Source organism: Scleropages formosus, chromosome 23, assembly GCF_900964775.1.
Source record: "Scleropages formosus chromosome 23, fSclFor1.1, whole genome shotgun sequence".
Lineage (NCBI taxonomy): Eukaryota > Metazoa > Chordata > Actinopteri > Osteoglossiformes > Osteoglossidae > Scleropages > Scleropages formosus.
Window position 1 is genome coordinate 5,092,502 of NC_041828.1, and position 23,974 is coordinate 5,116,475.

At 53.2% G+C, this 23,974-nt stretch overlaps 2 protein-coding genes across 6 annotated transcripts in view; one reads left to right on the forward strand and one right to left on the reverse strand.

Moving 5' to 3' along the window:
- LOC108930410 (platelet endothelial aggregation receptor 1-like) overlaps positions 1-1,230 on the forward strand; it is a 28,134-nt gene extending 26,904 nt beyond the window's left edge. For all 3 annotated transcript variants that reach the window (XM_029248459.1, XM_029248460.1, XM_018745627.2), the window contains one exon: positions 280-1,230. In XM_029248459.1, coding sequence (XP_029104292.1) covers positions 280-392 — 113 coding nt within the window. In that variant the 3' untranslated portion in view covers positions 393-1,230. The remainder of the gene's footprint in view (positions 1-279) is intronic.
- LOC108930411 (lamin-A-like) lies at positions 1,150-22,383 on the reverse strand. 3 transcript variants are annotated; one of them, XM_029248462.1, is made up of 14 exons: positions 22,162-22,250; positions 22,004-22,041; positions 20,987-21,357; positions 9,568-9,724; positions 8,120-8,245; positions 7,736-7,906; positions 7,177-7,302; positions 6,210-6,430; positions 5,759-6,032; positions 5,440-5,547; positions 5,150-5,269; positions 4,020-4,079; positions 3,622-3,828; positions 1,150-3,209 (listed from the first exon to the last, which is right to left on the reverse strand). In XM_029248462.1, exons 3-14 carry the CDS (start codon positions 21,328-21,330, stop codon positions 3,174-3,176), a joined length of 1,950 nt encoding a protein of 649 aa, XP_029104295.1. In that variant the 5' UTR covers positions 21,331-21,357; positions 22,004-22,041; positions 22,162-22,250; the 3' UTR covers positions 1,150-3,173. The 3 variants fall into 3 exon arrangements, with proteins under 3 accessions (XP_029104295.1, XP_018601144.2, XP_029104294.1); XM_018745628.2 differs by lacking the exons at positions 22,004-22,041; positions 22,162-22,250 and adding an exon at positions 22,257-22,383; XM_029248461.1 differs by lacking the exon at positions 22,004-22,041.
- Between the last annotated feature and the right edge of the window lie 1,591 nt (positions 22,384-23,974).

Genomic DNA, 23,974 nt, shown 5'->3' on the forward strand with positions numbered 1-23,974 from the left:
AAGAGGGAGAGGGTCATGTCATGTGAGATCAGTGCCCCCCCGAGAGGGACCGGGTACTAGGGTATGACGTTACTAGGGTACAGTGAGTGACTGGCCTGTGCTTACAAAGGATCATTGAGGTTCTCCTGGAATTCTGGAAAGTTTTCTACAGCCTAAAGCAAGAGCGCAGAGGGTAAAGAATACGGTAAAGGCCCAGCTGGGGCTAACAGTAGAAATTATTTCTTGTTTCCCTGGATGTTTTCAGGTTCTTACTGGCCATTTCTCCTCCTTGCACTGCAGAACAAGGACCATCGCAGAGTCACTACGACCTCCCTGTCAACAGTCACATCCCAGGACATTACGACCTCCCTCCCGTCCGCCGTGCCCCCTCCCCTCCCCACCTTCCATGCTGACACCACTGCTGATCCTGCTCACGGATGGGGCGGCAAGAAGAGGCACAACGCAGCGGTGGAAACGCCCCACCACCTAGTGGATGGCAGCAGAAGCATTGTTCACATCTCCAATCCTTCACTTCCCTTTGCTCACTTTCCCCAATTTCGTGGGCAAATATTTCCTAGAGATCGGAGGTGCGTGTCCCCTTCCCCATCCCAGGGATTGGTGTGACTCGTGGAAATTAGACTGAGGCCACTGCAAAGTAGCTCAAGTGGTGACTCAAATCTGCTCCACGTACTTACTTTGTTTTGTTTACAGGGATTTTACAACCATTGGGAAGGAGGTTTAGGCAGGTAGGCAGCAATGAACTGATGATGATGATGAACTGGTTTTGGGCCATTGGTGAGTGTGCACCTACTTTCCCCCAGCAGTTTGGTCAGACAGTAGTGGAGAGCCCCCTGACGCTCAGCTGTGTTGCCTCTGCTGTGGTACAACCCCGGGCTAAACTCAGGTACTCCGAAGCCAGTGATGTTGAGGGATCCTCAGTTGGTACTCTGGGATGCCCTCGCTCCTACTGGAGCTTTTCCCCAGTGCTGCCACGGATGCAGGATGTTTGAGCTGCCAGCCAAAGACCATAGTAGCATTTGATGTCGTTGTCATGGGAACTTTTTTAAATGTGCTTTTTTACAATAAGTAAAGATTATCTTCATACCATCTGCAATACTACATTTAATACCTATACAACCACCAACTCTGAATCAAGGAAAGAGCAAAATGTGGGTTTGTGGAGTTATTTATTTAAAAATCATGGTTAAAGCGGCTTTCACAGAAATTTCTGAAACTGGGTTTTCCAAAAAAGACAAGAGTATCATCAGTTGACAGCACTGCAACTTTTCATAGTCCAAGTCTTATATTCAGCAAAATAGAGGTGGCAGTATTACAGAAATTATTGGTCCTTTTCTACATTTCCAAGGAAGGAAATTAGTTTATCATGCTCAAAACACACTTGGATCTCATCTGGTGGGGTATTAATGCACCATGGTCACTGTGCTTCTGTTGTACAATCATTTTAACTATCAAGCAACAAGTTTCACTGCACATTTTGCGCACTTTGGTGTGTGGTGCTGTTCATCTGCTCCTTTTCCGTACTTCGCATTTTTTAATAGGTAATATGTTAGCTTGGTGACTTTGATGAAACTCAGCCACACCGTAGTATTTTTTTCCTTTACTGCATGTTACACCTGTTCTTTCCTGAACACCCATGAACAACATTCCTCTTTCTTGTAAGGCACTTTGTCGGCACATTAAAGCTCTAATGCAACACAACAGTAATAATAGAGAAAGCGATCCTGGACACACACATACAGAGCCCTGGCCATCTCCACCCTACTGCACAAAGCAAGCAAGCAGTTCTGTCTATTTTCTTCATCGCCCCCATGGTCCCCACACCACGGACACAGTGTAGAGGTCACTCCGCGCCACAGGCGCAGTATAGCAAAAGGGTTTAATAAAACAGGATGTATCGGGGTAGTGGGTCGTAGACTATGCTGCCTCCCGGGACCTGAGAGTGCTCACACACCAAGCGATGTGGTGAAAATCCACACATTTTTCCCCACACAGGGCAGTATAATTCCTATTTCAAAAATAACATTTCCGGAGTGTAAACTGAGTGCACATGATCACGTGTACCATAAATCAGGTGTCGACCTGTAACAGCATCTCTCCGTCAGTAATGCAGTCATCACTTTGTATATCACTATTTTAATAACGCCATCAATGTCTAGACAGCCTTTTCCCTGACAAATGGAAGGAAAATGCCAATTTAATAGTCCAAAGTATTTACAGAAAGGCCACTAAACAGCGCCACAAGTGTTTTCATACTGCTCAGGAAAGGTGCTCAGTATGATCACCACCTTAATTAGCATTTGTTCAAATGTTTTGCACTGTTTACAGTGCAGCTGGAGCCCCTTTATAAGGACCTCTGTACTTTGCAATCAGCTTTGCTGCTCTGTTATAATTACTGTACCGTAATTAAAAATAAAGCTGTTTTCAGGAACTAAACCATTAATTCACCACATAACTTTCTTTCATTTTTAAAATGAGGCAAAAATTAATTTCTCTGAAGGCCTTGGAAAACAGCTTTTCGGTAGATATAAAAAATATTTTCAAATCTGTTTACTAGCTACACGTCTAGGAACTGTTCTGAAACTTCCTGCAATTTATGAAAGCATCTGGTAAACATCCAGATTACAGTTTTTCATTATCACAATAATTCTGTCGCTGGCATCAATAAAGGGATCCGATGTGTCCCCCTTACTACGTATCATTTAAATTACTGTTCACTTCGGTGAAGACCAGAGGAAAAAACCCACAGTTCACAAGTATGAGAGACGGCAAAGAAATACAAGCAATAGAAGCCCCCAAAAAAAAGAGTTTAGGTGGTTGCCATGACAACCAGATCACATCCACAGTTTGAACCCTTGCATGTGGCTCTGGGCCTGTGACTGCCGGCCCATGGCAGGTTGAACAGTGACTGGGCGTGGCCTCTGAACGGAACCAACACCCCCCTGACTAAACCCGGGTGTATGACATAGAGTAAAGCAGCAAATGATACAATGCGGAAAGCAAAGCAAAGCACAGCACAGCGACACTAAATATTACTCCAAAACAAGGTCTGTTTTTCGACGCTTACATATAAAACGCATAATTTCATTTATAGAAAAAGTGTAAAAAAGGAAAAAAAAAAGAAGGTGAGGGTCCCTCACAACCTGGGTGCTCTTCCTAACGAGGCGTAGCTGTGTTCACATGATGGAGCAGCTGTCAGCCCGGGGTCCGCTCTGCAGGGGGCAGCAAAGGACAGCGAATGTTCAACGGCAGCAAACGAAGGGTTGGCACAGGGTCCATCCACATTTACATGTATTCATTTAGCAGACACTTTTCTCCAAAGTGACTTACTTACAGTGTTAAGGTATTTACTGTTATTTACCCATTTGGACAACTGGGTAATGTTACTGGAAAAATTAAGGGTAAGTACCTCGCCCAAGGGTACTACAGCTGGAGGTGGGATTCAAACCTGTGACCTTTGGGTCCAAAGGCAGCAGCTGTCTACACACTAACCCATATAGTCTGTCCAATACTGCCGATGTACCGCTGTCATCACTGCCCCGCAGAATCCCAGCAGAAGGGCGTGGCCTGTCTGAGGGGGTGTGGCCACAGCGCTCACTAAATCACTCCCCATGACTTGCTCACCTGCCGGGGGGAGTTGCTGCCCACCACGTACGAGGGGGAAATGAATCCCTCGGGTAGGCCGCCGCTGCGGAAGGTGCGCGAGACGGTGGCGCTGGACACGGCGGAGCTGCCCGTCACCGTGGGGTTGCCCAGGTGGCCGCATGAGCCGCAGACCACGGTGCGACTGCGCAGGTTGTACTCGCCGTCGCCGCACGTGCTGTGGGCTGCCTGAAGGGCCGAGAGACACGCAGTACTGAGAACCTTGTAGGTCTCTTGCTTAGTACTCACACACACACACACACACACACACACACACACACACACACACACACACACACGCACTGGAGGTTTTGGTTCATCTGGGGAGGTCGCAAAATTGCAACAGAAAAGAGATAATTATAGTAAAAATATCTAATTACCATCTCATCATCTTCATCATCCTGGAGCAGCATTCGGGTGACCTTCCTCATCGCCATCTCCTGTATTAAGGGGGGGGGCAGCAATTTAATATTCATTAGATGTAGTGCTGCACTTACAGCAGGATTCTTTTGCAATGACCTTGCGGTAAGTTGCAAACCTATATGTGACACATTTACATGTATTTATTTAGCAGATGCTTTTCTCCAAAGTGACTTCCAATGAACTGTATGTAGTGTCATCAGCCCACACACCTTATTCACCAATGGTGACTTACACTGCTAGATAGTACACTACTTGCACTGGGTCACTCATCCATACATCAGTGGAACACACTCTCTCTCTCTCTGTCACACACTATGGGGGAACCTGAACAGCATGTCTTTGGACTGTGGAAGGAAACCAGAGCACCCAAAGACTTCCACTGCTAGATACATTACTTACACTGGGTCACTCATCCACACATCAGTGGAACACACACTCTCTGTCACTCACACCCTATGGGTGAACCCGAACAGCATGTCTTTGGACATATAAACCATAAGGACAAATATTAAGACAAATTAACAATTCTCACTCGTTTCACATATTATTTGTGTTAAAACAGCAGCTAATATGGAATAATAATGTACAGTATAGTATTATATTCTGTGTGTGGCACCACTTTCAGTTTCAGTTCATTTCCAGATCTGTTTCGCTTGTTTTCTGCACCACTAGAATACTGCGGTTTTGTCTGCTAACCACTGTAAAAAAAGGAATTTGAATGGAGTGACAAACAAAACGCTGTCATTAAGGTTATGTTTTAACATCTATCTTACACTTTTCTCCAAAGCGACTCTTACAGTGTTTACCTACTTACCCACTCATAGACCTGGGTAATTTTTACTGGAGCAATTTAGGGTAAGCACCTTGCTCAAAGGTACTATAACTGGAGGTGGGATTCAAACCTGCAACCTTTGGGTCTAAAAGCAGCAGCTCTAACCACTACGCTACCAGATGCTCCTAATGGACCACAGGAACACACGGCTCTTTAGACCCTCCTGTCTCGTGTCGGAACAAATTCGTTGCGTGGAGCCTGGAGCGTCGCTCCATGCCTGAAGGAAAAGTGAGAGGTGAAGGGGTCGTGACCCACCTCCCCGTTGGCGCTGATCAGCATGGTCTGGAACTGGTCCCCAGAGCCCCAGGAGCTCTGGCTCTTCCACACCAGGTCAGAGGGCGGGTTGTGGGTTCCGCCTGCTCCGGCTGCCCAGATCTGGAGCGGTGAGGGTGAGAGGGAACAGGAGCGGGGGGCAAAGAAGGAGTGGACGCTGAGACTTCGGTTCCTACGGTGAACGTTCTCACCTCTCATTTGAATAAGAGGGACAAGTAAAACAGCGCCGGGCCATATACGCCGCCGGTGTGCAGTGAAACACCACGCCTTACCGTGACACTCTGCCCCGCCTTCAGAGTAAATTTCGCGGCAAATTTGTAGATGATGGGGGGCTGGGAGCCCACCTGCCTCTTCACCTGCCAGTTGCCCAGGAATTGGTCCTGAGGACGATGAAGACACACACTTACCTTACAGTAGTACCAAACCAGTACAATCACACCTGGGATAAACACACAACCATCTTTTCTCTTGTTTTGTTAAAAGGAAATAGGAAAAAGGAAATGTTTTTTCTGTATTGAAAAGAAATTTAAAGAGCTTAATTCCTTGTTGCCATGGCTACTGTGCCACACCCGCCCCCCCCCCCCAACTCACCTGGTCAGCCTTGTTGCTGAGGCGCACATACTTGCCCTCCAGGTCCACCTCGTCCACGGTGACGCGGCCGCTGGCACTGGCCTGCTGGGTGATGCGGGTGCGAGCCATGGCGCCCCCTGCTGTGCTGGAGGCCTCGCTGTCGGTATCGTTGAGTCGGCGCTTCTTGCTCGACGAGTTCATGGCGCTCGAGTTGACGACACGGGCGTGGGACCCGGAACCGGTGGTGCGGCTCACGGTGACACGCGTCGGAGGGGGGCTAGGGGACAGACGCAGCCTGGGGGGTGGGGGTTGGCATTGCGCCAAACCAGAAATATTAAACTACAAGCATCGTCAGTGGTGAAGGCTTCCCTGTTGAGTGAGTTTGACCTTGGCTCGAGCTGTGTGCTCGCGTGTGTGTGCGTGTGTGCGTGTGTGCGTGTGCGCTCACGCCCGCCCACCCACCCACACGAACCTCTCCTCCTCTCCCTCCAGCAGCTTCCTGTAAGCACAGATCTCCATGTCCAAGGCCAGCTTGATGTCCAGCAGCTCCTGATATTCATCCAGCTGCTCCTGCATACGCTGGCGCATCTCCAACATCTCGCGCTCCTTGTCGGCCAGGATGCGCCGCGTAGCGTCCCTCTCCCTGGACAGTGACTCCTCCAGCTCCCGTACCCGGGCGTCACGGGCCACCAGCTGCCCATTGGACGGAGAGAGGGAAGGGGGGCGGGGACAGGGGGGGGCGATGCACATTTCAAACCTCTTTGCTGCTTGTGGCTACGAACTGGGACAAGAAAGACGTTAAATATGCGTCTATATTCTCAATATATGGACCATTTCCCCCCATTTCCATCGACCGCTTGTAAAGCGCAGGGTCACGGTGGTCTGGAACCTATCCCAGAGGCATAGGGTGCATACGTTTTTCAACGTGTATATGTCTGGTTACCTAACATGGGGGGCCCGGTGGCGTGGCAGGACTGGGGTTCGAGCCCCACTTGGAGTGCCTTGCAGTGGACTGGCATCCCGTCCAGGGTGTGTCCCCTCCCCCTTCGGCCTTGCGCCCTGTGTTGCAGGGTTAGCCTCCAGTTTGCCGCAACCCCGCTTGGGGCAAGCGGTTGTGGACAATACTTAACGTGTGTATGTCTACACTCCGGGAATCAAAGTGAACTTCCATTTGGGATTAATAAAGTTGCATTCATTCATTCAGTAAACCTGCAACACATGTCTTAAGACTGTGGAAGGAAACCAGAGCACCCAGAGGAAGCCCATGCAAACACAAGGAGAACATGCCAACTCCATGCAGAATGAACATCTGACCAGAGAGAAGCGGTACGACAAACACCAAAAGTGTACCGCCGGGGAATGTGTGTGTGTGTGTGTGTGTGTGTGTGTGTGTGTGTGTGTGTGTGTGTGTGTGTGTGTGTGTGTGTGTGGGGTCCCACCTGCTTCTGCAGCTGGCTCAACTGCGCCGACACAGACTCCATGCGCATGCGCGTCTGCTGCAGCTCCTCGTGGGCCGCGCCCACCAGGTGGCTGTTCCTGTCGGCCGACTGGCGCGCGTTTTCCAGCTGCGGGACACACATGGTCACGGGGTCACATCCCTCGGGGAAACCGGTTTACCGGCTCCGACATCAGCCGATCATCACACCGTCCCTTTGACCTCTGACCTTTCCCTCGCGACAAATCGCAGCGCTGCCTCTTCGCCAACGAAACAAACCTCAAAAGGACAGCAGGTGGCGCAGCGGTTTGCGCTCCACCTTCAATTCCTCCCGCTTGCTCCAACACCCTCGATCGAGGTATTTACCCTCATCCGAAAGAGTAAAAATCACCCAGCTGTATAAGCAGGTAAATCGCTGTAAGGAGCTTAACGCTCGCAGTCATTTCAGCTAAAAAAACGAACCGAACACTAATAGTCATCATCATCATCATCATCATCAGCATCATCAGCTGCGTCCAGCAAAGCAGACCGTCCCCAAATCTCGTCTCGCCCCGGAGGCTCACCTTGGAGTTGAAGGTCTTCTCGATCTCCGCCTTGTAGATCTTCAGCTGCTCCTCGTGCTGGGCGCGCATCTCCAGGAGGGCCTCGGCCAGCTTGCTCTCGTAGTCGCGCTGCCGCCCGCTGTCCATCTCCACCAGGCGCGACTCGTGGCGCCGCCTCGACTCCCGCAGCTCCTGAAGGAGACGCATGAAAACCGGTGCTTTTGTACAGGTGCAAACTCCGCAGCGTGCGCTCGCTCGCTCACACACACACACACACACACAGTTGATGCCTTCAATGACCGATGAATGGTGAGGAGGGTTTTCAGCTGCATCGTGGAATCAAGCTTGACCCGTAAAATCGCGACTTCTGATGCCCCCCAGGGCGAGGAGCCTCCGAGAACCAACCTCGTTGCAGATGTTCTTCTGGAACTCCAGCTCCTCCTTCAGGGTCTGGATGCGGTTCTCGGCATCCACCCTCCTCAGCATCTCATCCTGCAGCTGCTTCTTAGCGTCGCTCAGGCTGCCCTCCAGCTGCCAGGGCAACAGGTCACAGCAAGGTCAGAGCAGGATGGCAACGGTCGCATAAACGCACGCACTCCTCTGATGACGCGCTCCAGTTCTCATGGCTACCTGGTCTCCTTCCACCGGAGACGGGAGCGCGGTGCGGAGCGTTCGCCGTCTTTGGAGCGCCCGCACTGTCGCTGTGCAGCCCAACTACCGTTTCATGCAAATCACTCATTAATGCTGATGCTGAATTTTTAGCAGCTTGTGGAAAAACAGCTTCAGTTCTTCAAATGACCAGCAGGGGGCGGTACAGCTTCACACAGGAGGCCACTGAGCTTTTTTGGAGGGTTCCTGGAAATTCTTCTCCATTTAATTGTTGTTCCTGAATGATTGTTAGTACAAAAGCAGCAGCTGGAAACATTAACCCCTGACTGCCTGGCCCACACACACACACACACACACACACACACACACACACACACACACACACAAACCCACTGTTCAGCTGTGCCTAAGGGAAACGGTTTTAACGCGGAGACATCGTGACAAGAACGGAAGATTAAACGCACGAAAGCGCCAAAGACGCACCAACAGCTTGTGACACACAGTCCAATTTGGCACGACCACTAATTCCATCTCAATTTTTTTATTTTTTAAACGTTCAGCACTTGGAAGCAAAACTGTATCACATCTACGCAAAAATTTCGAAAAACTCAACTTGGTCCAAAAGTACAGCATTTAGAGAGAAGAGTACTTCCCGTCAAAAGTGGCGATTAAACCCAACGTCACCGATATTCATTTTAATATCAGAAATGACATTGAAAAGCCTCGATGCACTTTTCAGTTACGACACACACACACACACACACACACACACACACACACACACACACACACACACACACACACATAACGCTCCCCTGCTCAGAGACCGCATCACATGGGATTAAAAGATTCAGACAAACACACTTTGGACGTTCGATACCAGATACCTCCACGCCACCTGTCTCTGCCTTCTTGTCCAAGCGGTCTGGAAGATTCCCCAGCTGAGGCCTCACTCTGCGCCCTTCGGGTCTCGGCGTTCGTCAGCAAACGGCGCGAAACCAAACACCTTCCGCCATTCATTTCGACGAACGCTTCGACTTTAATCGATCGGTCGGTTAACTCCGGCAGGATCCGACCCTGCTGTACGGAGGACCGCTAGAGCAGCGCATAGGTGGATCTACACCCCTCTGCTGTGTGGGGCCACGGAACGTCGAGCGCCGAAGGAGAAGGAAAACGCGACGTGCCGATCGCGACCGCGTTAACGACACCGCCAGACCGGACGCAGAACGGCGGGCGGGTGACACCTTGGCCAGCTGAGCCTTAAGGTCGCGAGCTTCGGCGTCCAGGCTGCGCTTCTCGCCCAGGGCGGTGGTCAGCGCGGCGTCCTTGGAGTTGAGCAGGGCCTCCAGGTCCTTCAGCCTGGCCACGGCCGCCTCCAGGTCGGCCTCCTTCTTCGTGTTCCTGCGGAGAAGTTCGGAGGTGAGCGGCAGCAGCAACACGCCACACCCACTCGTTTGCCCCTGGAGCAACAGCACGTTCGGCGCCCCTTCGCTTCGCTGGCGGCGACGACGAGTTCAACTTCGCCCACGGTCCAATCCGAGAACCTCCTGCTGCACCATCATCTACAAACTCGCTGGAGCTGTCGAACATTCACAAATGTGGTTTAAAAAAAGACAGCTGGCGGCGTAGTGGTTAGAGCTGCTGCCTTTGGTCCCAAAGGTCACAGGTCTGAATCCCACCTCCAGCCGTAGTACCCTTAAGCGAGGTACTTACCCTGATTTGCTAGAGTAAAATTACCCAGCTGTATAAATTGGTAAATAATTGTACGTGGCTTCACACCGTCAGTCACTTTGGAGAAAAGTGACATGATAAATGAATAAATGTGAAAAACGTGTGATGCCCCCCCCCCCCCCCCCGACCCCCCCACATGTGCCCAGCGAGGATGAGGTCCAGCCTGACCGGTCCCCCTCGTCCTTTCGAACACAGTCGAGTTCGCATGGACAGGGAAGATGCCCATCTGTCGTGGAGATCAATTCCAGGCCTCCTGACCTCCAATGTCCTTCCCGCTCTGCCAGCAGCTCTGTGTACCACCATCGCACCATATGATAGTACCGCGCTCCTAGAGGCCGCCGAGAGGGCTTTGGTTCTTACCGCGGCCGTCCTCGGTAGACGCTCCACCGTACCTGCTCACACACATAGCAACCTCTATTTTTACGCACAGAACAGGGTGGTTACGTGCTGGAATGACAGGTACATCGCCGCAGATTCTTTACCCTCGTCATGGTGGGCACAGTGTGAACGCCTTGCTATGCGAGGTAAAGGGGAAGGTAACGGCAGGTAAACCACGGGGCCAATCGGCCGACGAGAGCTTCGGAGGAAAACTCGGCGATGTCCGACGTGGACCACGAGGCACCCGGAGAGCGAAAGGTTCAAGGGCAGGAAGTCGCCGGTGGAGCGCGGACGCCGGAGCTCGGCGGAATTTACGACCGATGCGAAGGAGCGCTCGGCAAATCAGGGAAGGTCGGAGGTCACGGCCAACGGCAGGAAACCCCCAGGACCCTTAAGGACAGGTGATGGTCACACTAGACGGGTCGGGATCAGGACCCGCAAAGGAACAAGGCGTCCATCCTGCCGCCTTCGCTGCCCCCCCGTCAGTGACTAGACAGTAGAGACACCGAGAAATGTGTGAGGGAGAGGAAGGACGGGGTAAAAATAAACACCCCCCCCACCCTCGTTTATGGAGGCCTTTACCCAGAAGGCCTTTTGCTTACGGCTCCAGAGCCACAGACAGGCTTTGTGGTCGCGACCCACTGAGCGGCAGACCTTACCGGTGACATCCCAGGTATGGTACCGCAGCACGGTTAGGACTCTTCCCCCGATGTGTGTGTGCGCACGTGTCCGAGTAAGAATAAGTGCGTATTACAGCGCTCATCTCACACACTAGGACTGGGAGTGTGCGTGAGTCTGCGTGTGCCTGCAAGCACTGTCACGCAACACGTCTCGCCACGCACACCCCCGCCCACACGTTTCACAGCTCCTCCAATCACAATCGTGCCATTGTTCACCCGCGGACCCCCTCCGGCTCGGCGAGGGACACGCCGACGTGGAAAAAGAGGAAATATTTCCACTGATGATGTGTGGCCTGGAGAGCTGGTGCTTCCAGAGTGAACCAGTTCGAACATCGACATCGTTAACAAAAACAAAAGTGATTAGAACCCAGCCTGTTCTGGGCGGTGCTGTGCGCGAGAATGCAGTCAAGAATGCAGTAATGGATCACGAGCACAGGTAGCGTGTGCGTGTTCGTGTGCGCGTCATGCTCAAAGTTCGGCAAATATGGGGTGTGTTGCGGCACGGAGGCCCTGCTCCGCATGGCGGTGCGCGCGAGCAAGTCGCAGCCCGTCCGCGAGCACTCGTCTCGGTGCCGCGCACTCAGCGCATGCGGGGCGACTTCGGCTGGGCACCGCACCCGGGCGTGTCCGTCCGAGCGCTAATCCTGCCAGATCCCAAGGCGTCGCTCACTCAGCGCGTTTGTACCGTAGTACAGCGTTGGCGCCCGGCCCGTGACGGCGAGAAGGTGCCCAAGTGGCGTTTCCAACACGCAGCTCTACATCCCAGAGCCACGCGTTGAGAAAGTCCCAATATTGGGCAGCAGGTGGCATGGCGGTGAGCGCTGTCACCGTGCCATCGAAGCACAGGTGTTCAAATCCCCGCTCCTGCTCTAGCACCCTTGAGCGCGGTACTCGCAGTGAGCGAACGGAGTAAACATCCCCTTGCTGTGCAAATGGGTAAATGGTCAGTGGATTAGTGTGTAATCCTCACGTTCCAAGCGTCTTTGGAGAAACGTCACATAAATCGATGACTCTGTGTGTGTGTGTGTGTGTGTGTGTGTGTGTGTGTGTGTGTGTGTGTGTGTGTGTGTGTTTAGTGGTGTCATCGCCCTGGGAAAATGTGCGTTAAACCAGATGTTGGTGCCACTGACTGAGCCATCAGGCTGAACACCATATTATTTACACACACACACACACACACACACACACAAACACACACGCTTACTTTTTCTTAAGTTCCGAAACCCGTAAAAGGGGGGGAACTACGTACCGTCATCTAGATTTGCCACCGAAACCAGTTAGTTCATTATTTCTGTCCAATATGAGTGTGAGTGCACAGCGAATCAGTGCTGGAACACGTGTGTGTTTCAGAAGCCCTTTCCTGTGTGTTTCCAGCTCTATATAGACGAGAGGAAAGGTGAGCGAAACGGAAACCAGATGCACTCGTCCGCTAGAGACACCCGCGGCCTTGAGGCTCTTGCGGCAACGGGATCGCGGCGTTGTGCGTGACGTAAAACGAGGGAGAAGAGGAAGCCCTGCGTGACTCACACCTATCGTGGCGTATTGCCATGGCGACCGCAGAAGCCACAATCTAACCGAAGCTCGTCTGTGTTGCTGCGGCGTCGCCATGGCAACAGGACGGGAGTCTTTGCAGACATGCACTGTTTAGGGCAACTTACTGTAAATGGGGGGGGGGGGGGGGGGGGGGGGTCAGAAAGAATGAGTCATCAAGGTCCGTGATCAAATGCTATAACTTCACAACGAGTCGGAGGTTTGAACCAAACAGCCATAGAGATTTACATCGGCATACCGCAGAGTACGCACACAATACTGTACGCACAGCATACACACTGTACACACACTGCGCATATCCACTGAATACACACTGAGTCAGATCAGCAGGACCCGTTTTGTGAAGGAAACTCATAAAAGCTCATATGAAACTCGAGTCTTTTTGAGCAACAAAGTTTCCCAGTGAAGCTCGAGATCCACAACTGACAAAATCTGGGGGCTCAAGTGGAAACAGGTGCTAATAGAGTAGTAGGAATGAGAGACGCTGCAAGAGCGCAGCGCGCACACACACACACACACACACACACACACACACACACACACACACGTGCACACACACAAAGGCATTTTACCGCGGGCTCCACTAAACGAGTGCGGGGAACATCATTAGTGTCCTTTTCAGGAAGTCACCACTCAGCGAGGGGGCGCTCCAGTACCCTCCAGTACCTTCCAGAACCTTCCGCTACCTCCCAGAGAACCCGAGGAGCGCCCCCCACACGCTGCACCCCTCACCACGCGGACAAAGCACACGGCTCTGCCAAGCAGGGTGAGTCACGGCACAAACACACAACCCGTTACCAGACTGCAGACGCGCCTCGTGGACTTCTGGGCTGAGCAGCGTCCCACGGAGGGAGTTTCCCCAGGAACGCGGTAAAATCAGCCCGTCGGTCCTAAAATAAACTCGTACGAAGAGAGACGTCAGCTCCCTTTGAGTCAAAGCGCAGCGGAGGGGAGAGCTGCGCCCGAACAGCCTGTGGTTTCGGACCACGAGGTCCAGCGTGCGCCTGACGCTCTGTGGGGTCGGGACGCCGTCGCTAGGAGACCGAGGACTCATTAACAAAACATTTCGTTGGAGACCCTACGTCCTGTTTATACGCCCTGTTAATGCTTCCTTCCTATTGGAGACAAACAGAGATATCAGAGAAAGTGCCCACGTTCATATCCGCACGGCAACAAAAACACGGTATTGAAGGGAAAAAAAATTGCACAAGTCGAAAAGCAATCATTCATTCTTCGTTTCTGCATCCAGGTCTATCCGGGAAAGTCTGGCAGATACTTTCGAAAGCCGAGCGACAGCGATAACGAGCTACCGGTATCGCCGCCCCCGGACGCCTCGGCGCCAACGTGACACGTTCCTCCGTTTCACCGAGTTCAGCACAATTCCTCCGCGGCAGCCGTTCAACGGAAGGGTCACGATCCACGTTTCGGCGACGCGTGGGACGCCTCGCTTTGGCCGAACCGCGCGGTCACCCGACGTGTTTGTTCAGGCGGCTCCGTTGGACGTTCTCGAGAAGGACGTGGAGTGGCACCGTGTTTTCCTAAAGAGCTCGGAACAATAGCGGGGTGTGGAGACGGTGCCACGAGCCCATTTCCTCCGGGTCCTGTGGGCCAACAAACACAGCGAGGCGACTCCAAGGCGATTCGTGCGTGTGTGTGCGCGTGCGTTTTAGTGAGACGCCGCCGGTGGACCGGCAACAAAGCGAACCTTCGTGAGGTGAGCACGCCAGGCCTGCGCGTGGGGGAACGTGAGCGCGTTCTCGACCAGCCCCGAGGACGGGTGCGAACGCCTCTCTTGCGCGGGACGTTCGGCTCAGCTCCGCGACCGGGAAAACCACAGCCAAGACCAGGAGGCCAGCTTGACCGTTGACGAGCACCACAACCCAGCCCTCCCCGCTACCTGCATCCGCACCTTCCTTTTACAAGAACGGGCGACCTGTAAAGGAGCGCCGACCGCATCCAGTAGCGTTTGGCAGCCCTGCGGCGCGAAGCACAGCTCTCCATTCCTGCGTGCGATTCGCCGCTTCCGCCGTGCGGCTCCTGATAATCTCATCGGATCCGGGACCCTCGCAGGAAGCAGAGCGGCGGAAAGCAGCACGGGACCAGCGGTCAGTTTTGTACAGCCGTAGGACGGCGCGGTCCGGGGCTTCCCTCTGAAAGGACACCGACGTCTCCAGGTGGGCAACTGGATGCACGTGAACGTCGCTCCGCTCCTGTTCCCGCACACGCTGCTCACAAAATTACCATAAAGGAGGCGCGACGTGAGGGTGCAGCGCGCTCTGGGGATGTTTACTTAATGTCACTTTGAATCATGCATCTCCTGGGCTCGTTACCAGAGCTGGGATACATCCAGCTGCCTGCAGTTTAGAGGCGTGCGGGCGGAGCCCGGAGCCGTAACGGCTAGCGCGGCCAACAGCCGGAGGCCGACCGTCTCGCGCCGAGGCCTCGGGGCTCAGCCAAACGGACGGTTGGTGGAGGGTGGAGACGCCCTTTGGAGGAAGAGCTGCGGCTCAGGCTGCGACTCGGTGCCGTGGGCTGCTGTCCAGCTCAGCGTTTCCCGTTTCAGGCCAAAAACATGCCAACTCAGCGGCCCGTACTGCAAAATGCTGCCACGCACATGGCACAAAGTACACAGGCGGGTTATGGGGTTGAAGCTGGAATCCAAACACGACCGCGAGAGCTGCTTCGCGCTAATAAACGTGGCTGTCGGCAACACGGGTCGCCAGAACGTCCGTTTGCCTGGCAGCCCTGGCCTCGGAAGCTTCCGGAAAAGCACGTTTAATCTAAGAGCCAAAGGCACTCCAACGTCCATTCCTCATCTCGACGCCTTCGAAAGTCACGCTTGCCAACATGCTTTGCGTACACGTTCGCGCGCAAATTTGTGTAAACCCACGGTAGTTCTAACAACCTTAGCGCAGACCATTACGCGGCGCTCCTTCGAGAGGGGAACAAAATGGCCGTCCCTTCGGAGCCCCGCCCCACCGGAGCCCCGCCCCAGAACCCCACCCACATCCTCATCACCCAATGGGAGAGCGGGACAACGCCCTGGTCTTGATGGGATGAGTCACTGAGCAGGCTTTGCCCAGGATGGAGTGGCTGCTGTGGAAACTATGATCCAGCCATGCTCCCCAGACACACACACACACACACACACACACACACACACACACACACACACACACACACACACCCCCCCCCCCCCCCCCCCATGCAACAGCAGTCTTCCTGCTTCCAGTGCCTAATCGCCACCAGCAGTAGTACCACAGCCGTACCGTGGTCCACCGCCAGCTGCGGCTCCTTCCTTTGAACGCCTCATTTTAACGTCTGCAAACATTTCTTGTTTTCTACCACACAACCCTTTTGAAAGACATTCCGAGGCTCGTTCAAGTGCCTTTTGCAAAGTTCGTTCTGGATCTACCGTGTCCGTCTCAGCAAATCACCCCCCCGGTGTTTACAGACGGCACGAAGGCCCTCCCTACAGTCGTCAAACACGGCGGAGCTCCCATAATGCCTTGGGGTCGCTTCGCGTGCACGGCGTCTCGTGAAATCTGAAACTCGTCAAGGCATTTTACATTTCCATTTACATGTATTCACTTGCAGACACTTTTCTCCAAAGCGACGTACACCTCACAGAAAATACCGTGTTTTCACTACATTAGCACACAGAGACACTTGCCGTAGATTCGGTGCAGTTGGTTTGTTTCTTTCCACCACGTGAACCAGCGTTCGTCACACGAGTAGCTGCGTAAATCTATTTATCCGAATCGCAACGATCCCTAACGCATTCCTAGCAGTGATTGTTTTTGGCGCGTTCTGTCCAACCCGGTGTTTCGAAACGGGCTCCCGCTCAAAGGTGTTGGGTCCTGCAGCCGGATAATGACCCAAGACGTGAATCCAAACCACGAGGACCGAGGCAGCGAGCAAAGTGACACTTAGAGAGGCATAATCAAAAAGTAATAATTTTATCCAAGCTCAGCCCCCCCACGAAAATGCTCAGCTTTGATTTTTTTTTCCCCCATTAGTCTCTCTCCCTTTTTTCAGAGAAATTAATAAAGAGTACATTTCTTTTTATCTTTCCATTATAGGAGATGCGCTGAAAATAGTTGTGGTGCCAGTGCGTTTGGACACTACTAGAGCGTCTTGCATTCCCTTACGTACACGAGACACGCTTCGCATTGGGGACGCTTATTAAGTCCAAAGAAGCGTTTCCGCACACAAGCCTCTGAGCTCCGAAGTGAAAAAGCCTTTCTTGAGAGTTTACAATTGCTCTTTGGTGCACGGAGATGTCCTGCGGCAAGAGGTTCTTGGAAGCGGGAGAACACCCTTCGTCTGCTGACTGGGAGCGTAAATAGGAGCAGAGGCGTTCGCTCGATTCGAGTCTCTCTGTCCTTCTGTCGAGAGGCAGACGGTATTTGCACGTGCCTGTTTAGGCCTGATGATCGACACGACCGGACGGATGCTGGAGACCTTCTCTTAGCGAGCACGTGGCACACGCCGCGTTCTTCACATTCCTGGTACGCCGTCCCACTCAAAGCGAGCGACAGGCCTACGGTTCCACATTTCCACCCGTTTCTATGGCTAGATGAGGGAGCCAATTTCGCTGGAGCGCGAATCCACGAAGAGCGGCGCCGAGCGGGAAGGCGGAGAGCTTTTCGGGCGCAGGACACACGGACACATTGGAGGCGCTGCCAGAGTCTCAGGGTTTTGGCAGCTCTGTGTCCCAGTGACTGATGTCAAAACCCTTTCGCGTTTCCGGAAGCTTCCTTGTCCTCAGGTGCAGCCCCAGGCGCTCGGACCGACCGGTACCCACCGTCATCTCCAGGCATTCGCTACGCTGGCGGAGGCAACCAACCAACCAAAGTCTACAACCGTTTGTCCCGAGCGGGGTCACGGCGAGTCAGAGCCCAACCCGGCAACACAGGGCCCGGGGGGGAGGGGACACACCCAGGACAGGAAGCTAGCTAACCCTAATCCTAACCCAATCCGTCGCAAGGTACCACAAGCGGGACTCGAACCCCAGACCCGCCACACAGTGGGCACCGGCCAAACCCCCCGCTGGCGGAGCAGTCTGCAGTGAAACGGACCAGACACGCATACGGGACGATATTACGGCTGCGTACGTGAATATTCTGAGCGATGGGTGGGATCTTTGTGAGCTCACACTCTGTAACAGGTTTCAATGAGGACTATAATATGACATAATCAATTTGTTCTGTAAGACTCTGTGATCAAGGACTTTGTCATGGTTCATTTACGATGACCTCCTTTGCCGTAACCATTGCAGCAAGAGCGCTGCAAACGGACTGCGCCCCCGTCACAGAGGTTCGATAAAACCCAACAACGCCCTCCTGACCGAGGGACGTTGCCGCGGAACTACAAGCGTCTCCTCCTTTGCACGGGAATCGTAAGCGATGATCGCGTGCAGCGAAGGCACGGGACTCCAGGGTGCCGACCGCGAGGAAGAGGATCCGAGAGACGACGGGCTGTAATTTCACGATAAAGGCATTTCCTCCTGCGTATCCTCAGATAGCTCCAGAAGCAGAAACACAAATGGCATAACTTAGTCTCTGCTCCCAAAATAGACTGGACTACGCTACAGCTACAGTAAAGTACAGTTGGAACAAACTTTCACAGTACTTCCCAAGGCGTCCGTCATAGGACAATGTGAATATTGGTGCCATGGAACCAGAAGGGTCTCCGTAACAAGGGTAACCATAATAAAAAGGGTACATCAAGAGGAAGAGCGGATCCTTACTATGGTACAGTACAGTATGTGGGCAGCGGTTCCTCCTGGTGGGGGATTAACACGACTCCAGGAAATCTGTAATTACACCAAGTAATTACAGAACTTGTTTGGTTGACGGAAAATCTCCGCTATGAATGCGTATCGACTCGATACCAGGTAACCGGGTCTGGGCAATGGCCACTTATTCCAGTTATCTGTGGTCCTACAACTTATTTTAAGATTTATGGCTCCTTCTACGCATCGAGAAGGGCATTCAAAACGAGAAAATGTGAAGGGGGGTGGGGGGGGCACCTTTACCGAATGCAATCGAGGCCCGAAGAGCTGCACAAAAAAAAGCACCTTGGAAAGTTTGGTGATGTATTACCGCCCTGGGGAATCATGGGAGACGACAAATCTGGCAACCTGAAGGCATCCCTGTGGTGACTCACCGCTGGGGGATCGGGGTGTGAACGAACATTGTCCCACAATGCCTTGCAGCAGGACCCGGGTTCTATGGGATCGCAAGGGGTTTGATTTCACAAACACTCGCTGTACCACACCAGTTCCTTTAATAACGGAGTGCAATTCAAAGCTTGCTTATCAAATAGATCTATGTATTTTTTCCTTGCAAAATTGAGCAATCTTGAACTGGTTTAACAAAAACTTGACATTCTGCTTTCCTACATGTGAGCACAGCCACCGCGCAGTGGCACGGACACAATGGGTGTGTAGCGCTTAGAGACACAGCCTTGCAGCTCAGCAACACCCCCTCAATCCCCGCACCGTCCGCCGTACCCTTGATCTTCGTATTTCCCGTGTCGCCCCTCCATCAAAATCCCCAGCTGTATAAACAGATAAGTCATTCTGAACAGTGCGGTACACAGGTCTAACACCGTACGTCACCTTGGGCGAAGGCGTCAGATAAATGGTGGCTAATGCTGAAACAAACTATGAGCGGCGGAGACGTGAACTCTGCTTACAGTTCCTTAGGAGCAAAGAAATGGCAAAGGAGGAAGTGGGCACACCCACCCTGCCATAAAATAATCCTGTGCAAACATCTCCATCGTTATCACAGCGCTAAGGTCAGGCGACTTTGATGGGCCTCCGAAAGGTGCGAGGTTGCCATGGGAACCAAACACTGCCAAACACGTGGCGAGCAGCGGAGGGACAGAACCGTGGTGTCGCAGTGTCACGCTGGGTGTGTCTCGGTGTCACATTCTTGTTTCGCGCAGCGCCGAGGGCTTTCCTGTCGCTGACTCACGCACTCGGTGAGGTGGCTCCGACACGCCAGCGCTACCACGCAGTGGAAGGAAGAGACCGCGCACACACGCTGGCGTTCGCAACCATTCGCATCCTTCCAGTCGAACTTGGCCGAGCCAAACGTCCCAAGGACACGCGGGACGGGGTCTGCAGAATATCCCGTAATCGCAAACAGACTCAATCATCAGCGAACCAACGGGACGCAAATCTGAAGCAGGAAGAGGAAATATGAGAAGGGAAATTTTTTTAAAAATCTCTTTTGTCCAAAATAATGCAAAAGAAACGGTTTTGTGGGCGAAGAATTCCGTGGTGCAGTTCGCGCTTCCAGACTCAGATTGCGCCCGACTCTCGGCTCCCATGGGGCCGGCGCCCAGGCCTTGCCAGGCGACGAGCCTTGCGTGATTCTGAATGTGCCTCCGAGTCGCTGCTTCCCACGACAGCGACGGGCTGCTCTGGGGAAGAGGCTCAAATCCGGTGTTTAACTCTATTTATGCGCTTGGCAGGAATCAACGCATTGTGTCTAGGGCAGCCGACCGCGGCCCACTGGGCACGGATGTGTTCCGAGAGATTACCCTACATACCGCCGCACGTGTACTGATCGTCGAACGCCATACGGGCCGAAAGAGGTTCTCGGAATACGAGCGATAGAAGAACACCGAAGCACCGACTCGGCTTGAGCGCTGGGCCCGATCACTCGGCACGGATCCCGTTGGCCATTCCCGAGGGGTCATTCCCACGAGCTTCTGTGTCCCTCTTCATCACTGCCGACATCACCCACTCATTGGGGAACGCCCACAGCCAGGACACGGCTCTTCCATCCGGACCGTATGCAGGTAGAGCTCGGATGGATCTTTGCGGGCCGGACCGTTCTTCGGCGCCGGTCCTCCTCACCAGCCACGGGATTCGTCACGCAAAGCTCACGGCCCACGGCTCTCCCAAAGCACGTTCGCGCTCGACGGCGACGCATTGTGACTCGAGCACCGTGTGTGGAAAAACCTGTGGGACCGAACGACAGCTGCACCCTACGCAAAAATGCAGATCATCTTCTAGATTGGCCAGGAGGGACGTCAAATCACGGTCCGCACCGAGAGGGGAAGGAGTCGAATTAACGTGAAAGGAAAGACTGAGGTGAGCCCCGAAGGCCGAGGTACGAGCGTGAGCAAAAGCGGGAAATAAGGACACGAAGCAGACGGGAAGTCAAACACCCCGCAGACCACGGCACTTGGAAACATCTAAATCCACATCTGAAGTGTGTCTAGCAACAGGTCGGGTGAGGGGCCAGGAAAGAGGAGGAGGAGGCGAAAGCGGGGAAGACACCGGAAGGAGGCGCGAGGGCCCCACCTGGCCTTGAGCTCCTTGTACTCTTCCCGCACTTTTCCCAGCTCCAGCTGCAGCCGCGCGCGCTCCTTGGCCACCGAGTCAAGGGTCTTGCGGGCGTCGGCCAGCTCCGTCTCGTAGGCCGCCTTCATGCCCGACAGCTCGCGGCCGACCTCCGTCTCCGACTCGGTGATGCGCATCCGCAGCCCGGCGTTCTCCACCTCCAGCGAACGCACCTTGTCGATGTAGGCGGCCAGCCGGTCATTGAGGTTGCTCAGGTCCTCCTTCTCCTGCAGGCGGGTGATGCGGTTCGGGGTCAGGGGGGAGTTTCCGCTGCGGGAGACGCGTTTCTGGCCGGGGGTCTCCATGGCAATTCGAACGGTTGGTGCGTGTATCTGTTGGGGGGGCAAATTAGACTCGTTTTCACACAGCCCGTTTACACACCGCCATTCCTTCACCGAGGTCTCAACAAAGTGCACAGTCTCTACAGTTCACAGAGCAGGGTAAAAAAAAAACACGGTAATCACTGATGAAATACACATTTCCAGCGTTTCCACTCCGTGCTCTTGGCCGATCCAGTGAGTCCACAGCCTCTTTGACTCAGACGTTACTAAACTGCCTTTGTCTCCTTCACGCCTTGTACAGGTGCACAAGCACAAACTGAAACATGAACTTAATTCATTCATTCATTCCTCAATTTTTAATGGAGTCAGAAAGCGAAAAAGCCCTTTAACCGAAATGCACAATCACCGCAATGGACGCAACACGACGACCCCCACGGGTTATATGAGCCACAAACATACAGAATATAATCCATCTGTTTGCAAAACACTTTTACAGCAGCTAAAGTCCAGGAGAACAGTACAATTTACAGCTTGGAGGAATTTTTAAACAAAGAATAAACAGCGAGCGGCAACTGCAAAAATAACACTTTTACTGAAGCACAGTGTAAGAAATCCTGCGGAGGGAAAAAAAAAAAAGTAAAAACTGTGTTTAACATTGAAGTTTTTCACTGCGACGGATATGACAATCACAGTTCACCTTGGAAGCACAGCCCTTGGTTGCAAACGACCTCGGAGCTGAAAATGAAAAGTCCAGATTCACCCTCTATCACCAGTCTGAAGGCTGATATTCCCGTCACTCCCGGGTTCGAAGGAAAGCCGGAAAAGCTCTTTTATGAAGAGTGGGCTGAGTGTTACCTTGGCGGTGCGTGCGCTCAGGTGTGCGGAGCAGCGATGACTGAGGAGCGAGGAGTGTTGGAACGAGGACTCCTGGGCGGGTCTCGACACTTTACCTGAGCGGTTGAAATGCTGCGAGCTGATTGGCTGGAGCGACCCGGTCGAGTTTGTGCCGTCTCTGCTGCTGGTTTTCACACACTTGGCTCTCGTTCCACACGGGCTCCCGTTCAGCTCTTCCCCTTATGTACCAGTGGAGAGAGTGAGACAGAGGAGGGGGGGGGGGGGGAGGAGTCTGACTGGATTTCCCTCCTCTGTAACACGAAACAGAAGAGCTCGTTCTAGGAGACCGACCAACAAGAACAAACAAACAAACAAACATCGTGGAATCCCACCATCCCCAATTCAGAACATGGGCAGTCAGAGGTATTTGCACCACTCCGAGGAGCCTTGCTGTGCAGCAACTCTGGCGTCGCGGCAGATCCGAGTCCCACGAGCTGGTGGTTAGCGGCCCGACCACACACCCCACTGCTCTAGAGAACGAGCTCACTTTTATCCTTTATCTGACGATTTTCTCCAAAGCTCAAGTATTTACCCACTTATGCAGCTGGGTAATTTTACCAGAGCAGTTTAGGGTAAGTGCCTTGCTCAAGGGTACTGCAGCTTGATGCGGGATTTGAACCTGCAACCTTTGGGTGCAAAGGCAGCAGCTTTAACCACTAGAGGGGGTGGGCAACCACTCTGGTTGCAGCAGCTGTAGAGCTCTGAGCCACTCAACAGCGAACGCACGAGCGCACGAGCGCACACACTCAAACACGGTGTGCGTGAGACGTGCGGCGGAGGGTTTTTTCCTACTAACTACAAAAGGATATCTAAGGTCAAGGGAACCAAGAAAGTTCTGTGCCGTAACACGCCAGGGGTGGAGCATCACACACGGTACTATTGTGTCCTCAAACACACCCGTTTCCCTCCAGAAAGAAGGAGCAGGTCGTTCGCCGTTCCGGAAAGAGCAGTGGTACACATGGAATCAAAGCCCAGAGGGGCGTGGACGTGCGGCGACCAGCAGAGTCGACGAGGCGGAGCGTTCGTACCGCGACGCCGACCTCTGCGTCCCGTGAGAAGCATCAGCGGAGCACAAGGCGCCACACTGTGCTTAAAAACGGCCGAAAAGTGAATGTGACACAAGAGCTGGTAGGCAGACCCAGGAAGCCCCCAATGGGAGGCCACCTCATCAATATGCAGGCCCCGCCCACCTCTGCACACGTTCAGTACAATCCCAATTCACACTTCCCTCCAATCCCAGGTGCGGGCCAGTGATACGGGCTGCTCACCTGCTCATGCTCAATTCGGATGTGTTAAAAAGCTCACAAAAGTGATGTTTTTTTCATTAAAATGAAAAAACTTGATTAAAATGAGCCCCAGCAGGGGAGCATCAGCACAGCCCGATTGGGACCTGCTAGACGGCACCGGGTGCCTCGAGTGCCACTCACTGTTAACTCACTGCTACTCTCTCAATGGAAGAGAGACCACTCCTTCCTCCAAGTTCCTTTCTTCACCCGACACGCTCGCCGCACGTGCGCATGCACGCCTGCACAGCCACACCCCTAGAGTGTAGCCCCGCCCCCTTCTCCCCACAGCGCACCACAATCCAGTCTGGCTTCTCATGAAAGGGGGGGTTGGAAGACCCCCGATGACTCACGCTTTACCGACAGTGAGCTCAATACACACTCCTGCCCCCCACCTCTCACACACTGTCACTGTGAAACACAATGCTTTTTTTTATGGTTTGCAGTTAAGAGGCAAAAGCCTTTTATGTCTCCTTAATTTGCATACACAT